Raw genomic sequence first — 3,883 nt, forward strand, 5'->3', positions numbered from 1 at the left:
AATCCAAAAAATCACATCCTCAAACATGGCCTAAGTAACTCATATACTCTCTCCCTCGTTATTTTCAGGACTCTCTCTCTAACCCTCAGTCAGTAAATCTCGCCTATAATAACTGGGAGGAAAAATCTACCTATTTATTCAATAATACATTAATTCTAAAAATAATATTACATAATTAGATGTGAAAAAAAGTCTAGTTAAATAGTTAAAGGAAGAAAATAAACATTTTAATCACAAAGTTTTATCTAAAAAAACAAGTAATTAATTTCACATAAAATTTCATCCCTTAGTTTAATTTTAATTTTGTATTTGAATTAGAATGATTAAAAAAATATAAAAACTATATATTTTAATATAAATTGTCAAAAGAACCCTAAATAAGATTTTACCCTAAATTAATAATAACAATAATATTATTGTTATTTTAAACACTACCAAATATTACAATAATTAAATCTCAATAATACTAGCCTATAATTCCCATTTAGAACTATCCATAAAACATCTCATAATCGCCTCTTCACCAAATGAATACCAGATGGATCACCTCCCCATTCTTCAAATATAACTAGCAGATTCCCTGTAGACTTCAACCAGGACCTAGGAACATGGTACCTTAAACACACCAAAAAAAACAGAAACTCACATTCAATACAAATCTATATATGAAAAAAAATGACAAAATCATGGAATTTGATTATTCAAGAAGAATTATTTCTAATCACCATCTTTGTGAGGGTTGCCCACAATTGGTGTAGCACTTCTTCTCATAATATGTGGCATAGTTACAGCTACTGCAATCTCCATTCGCGATATAACCGGGCCAGTGTCTTCCAATGCTCTGCCCATTTACCCATATTTCTCCTTTTCCCATTGTGCTCATATCAAACGCTAACGGATCTTTCCCTGCTGGTGCATTGAAAGTTGTCTAAAAGATTAACATGAAAAAGATTAATTAGCATGAAGTGAACATAATAAAGATCAATGTGGTCAAAAGGAGAACTGGATTGTGATTACCTTGTACCATGTAAGAGGTTGGTTTGGTTGAACATAAGATCCTTGTGTCCATTCTATCGAAGATGATCCTATGGTAGTGTGGAGGTTCAAAGCCGAACCTTTTAAACCAAGCTTTATTGAAAAAAAAAAGAAGATAATACACATGTTTTATCTCAATTCTCATACCTTAAAAGTTAAAACACTAAGAAATTGATGAATGAATGAAAATATCACCTTGTAAGACCATTTCCATTTTGTCAAGTCTCGTGTCCCTTCATTGAGACCATTGAGGGTCACTGGCCCAAGAACACCAGTATTATGCCTCTCAAAATGTGAGCCACCCGTCTGAAAAAGGCATGTAACATTGTTTTAATAATATCGTGAATACATCTTTTGATTTCCACTTCGATGTCAACTTACAAAAAGGCCGACAGAAACACTTAGTAGAGAAATCTTGTTGACACCAGCTACCAAATGTACACTATTGTTAAACATTAATCTTTGATTATCCAATGATCCATATTTAGTGCCTGATAGTTTTCCATTGATGAATACATGTAAAATATGTCCAGTTGACATTATTGTTAGGATTGGATATTTCCCATTATTCAGAAAAGCTTCATTTTTCTGAATGGAAACACTGAAAAAGTAACAAAGATTTATTAAAGTTAATTTGTTATGAAAATTTAAAATATATTAATTATATGAATAAATAGATACTTACTCAATCATGTACCACAAATAATCTGATGTATCCCAAGTAATGTCTACTTGATCCCACAACCCCTCCTTGGTGAATGTTTTCGGGTCGTCTATAGAGGCCACTTGTTCGACGTACGATTCCCATGAGAATGATTTGTCGGTAATTGGAAGCATTTGTGCATGTATTCGTGGGGAAGTAACCTATGAAACAACATTTTTGTAGGTTTGCATCAAAATAAACAAAGGAAAACGTGTTTTTGTAACGTATTAATACCTTTGCAGTGTTGAAAACTTCGGTTTTGCAATCAGGAAGGATGCTGATAGACCATGGAGGTAAAGAGTATTCCTTATTCCAAAATGTGATTTTTGATGAATATTTTGAATCATAGTTTGCCAGGAATGCAGCACAAGCTATTTTCGATTGGAAAACATGAACCTGGTACGTAGTAGAAGAACAAATATCATTCATTAAATCTAATAAGTTAGTTTTAAAGATAAGTAACATTCTATTGGTCATGATCAATTACCTCCAAATTCTTCCCAGGCCAACTAATTGTGGGATGAGATGACACTAAAGCTGGCTCAGCCTGCTTAATTGCTTTGTGTAGATATTTCAAATGACTCCATTTTGGTTCCCTAATTAGTCCTACAAAACATTATTTATTAATTAGTAGTCGAAAGATCATTTGGTAATTTTGATACATTAATTATTCATTTAGTTATACCATATTCATCAATGGGAGCATCATAGTCATAACTAGTAGCTACGAAAAGGCCAGAACTTGTTCTTCCAAAATTTGTTCCACCGTGATACTGTTACAAACAGTTTAGAGCGACATTTATCGATTTAATCGTAATTTGTAACCAAAGTGGAGTTATTTTACAATAATCTTACCATATAATAGTTGATAAATGAACCATTGTTCTGAATAAACCTTGCAACTGATAAAGCCAAATCTTCAACAGGTCTATAAGAAGTTGGTCCCCCAAAAGCAGTGAACCTAATAAACCAGATTCAAATTGATAAAACTGTCAAAATACATAAAAAAAAAATAAAAAAATCTTATTCGGCTCACCATCCGGTCCAATTTTCGGTGAACATCTTTGGTTTGTAATCCTTATTCGGGTTGAAGTTCTCACAATAAAATCCATTGCAAGTGTTTATCTGTATGATAATAAGATATAATAGATGAACAAATTGTATTATGAGATTAACTAGAATTGTAAAAAACAAATCCACAATAAATGTAACACTTACAATAGGGTCAGGGGCATTTTCCTGCTTACACATAACCCATGGGACTCCTGTGTTAAGGCCAACTGCCATCTTGGATACCCATTCCATGTAGGCCTTCCCAGGTCCCCCAATTTCCCATTCCATCAATTCATATTCATTCTCTATCTGTCAATTTAGAATGTAGTTAGTTCCATTTAACACAAATCACCAAGTTTATGATTAGTAATTTAATTTTATACTTGGGACAAGATTATTGGGCCTCCTTGTGATGCGAAGAGATTTTCCGACTTCATCAAGTCCACAATTTTCGTCGTAAATTTCTGCATTGCTTCCTGCTCAAAATCCCATCAAGATTTTGTAAAAGTACTATATCAAAAGAATTGGTCAATAGAAATTGAGCTCACTTTGAAAGGTTCATTATCTGTTCTAAATTCTATTCCGGGCAAAAATTTCAACCAAACAGGCAATCCTCTGTTTCAAGATAGAAAAAAAAAAACAAATCATTTGAAATGTATCACTAATGTGATTAATTAAATGATTGAAAATAAATAAGGATTGTGAATAGAAAGAAGGTTGTGTTACCCAAAGTTCCATTCGGCACATACATAAGGGCCAATTCGGAGATGAACATAAAGTCCTGCTTGATGAATTAATTTGACGAATTGAACTAGATCATATCTTCCCTCGAAATAATACTGCCACCAAATTGTGATTTACTATATTTGAAAAGAAATTAAATAAAAAAGAACATAGATTTTTATTTTTATTTTAAAAAACATACAATTAAACAAGTTATCATATGAATGTCAAAATATTTCGTTACCAAAATCAAAGAGAAAAGAGTTATCATACCTTTCCAACAGAGGGTTCGTGACCGTCCCAAAACAAATAAGTTTGTATGACATCAAGTCCTCCCATTTTCGCCTTTTGTATAAGATCGGGCCACAT

At 32.4% G+C, this 3,883-nt stretch overlaps 1 protein-coding gene across 2 annotated transcripts; it reads right to left on the reverse strand.

Moving 5' to 3' along the window:
• Positions 1–451: 451 nt before the first annotated feature.
• On the reverse strand, positions 452–3,883 carry LOC124934154 (beta-galactosidase-like). Of its 2 annotated transcripts, none has more exons than XM_047474635.1 (16): positions 3,788–3,883; positions 3,518–3,630; positions 3,340–3,406; positions 3,175–3,267; positions 2,957–3,100; positions 2,775–2,863; positions 2,594–2,699; positions 2,424–2,511; positions 2,226–2,344; positions 1,973–2,134; positions 1,721–1,899; positions 1,417–1,636; positions 1,231–1,341; positions 1,018–1,128; positions 726–928; positions 452–615 (listed from the first exon to the last, which is right to left on the reverse strand). In XM_047474635.1, the coding sequence occupies exons 1-16, from the start codon at positions 3,881–3,883 to the stop codon at positions 507–509; spliced, it is 2,010 nt and encodes a 669-aa protein (XP_047330591.1). In that variant the 3' UTR covers positions 452–506. The 2 variants fall into 2 exon arrangements, with proteins under 2 accessions (XP_047330591.1, XP_047330592.1); XM_047474636.1 differs by having other exon boundaries at positions 1,940–2,134.

The sequence above is a fragment of the Impatiens glandulifera genome, chromosome 4 (genome assembly GCF_907164915.1).
Source record: "Impatiens glandulifera chromosome 4, dImpGla2.1, whole genome shotgun sequence".
Classification (NCBI taxonomy): Eukaryota; Viridiplantae; Streptophyta; class Magnoliopsida; order Ericales; family Balsaminaceae; genus Impatiens; species Impatiens glandulifera.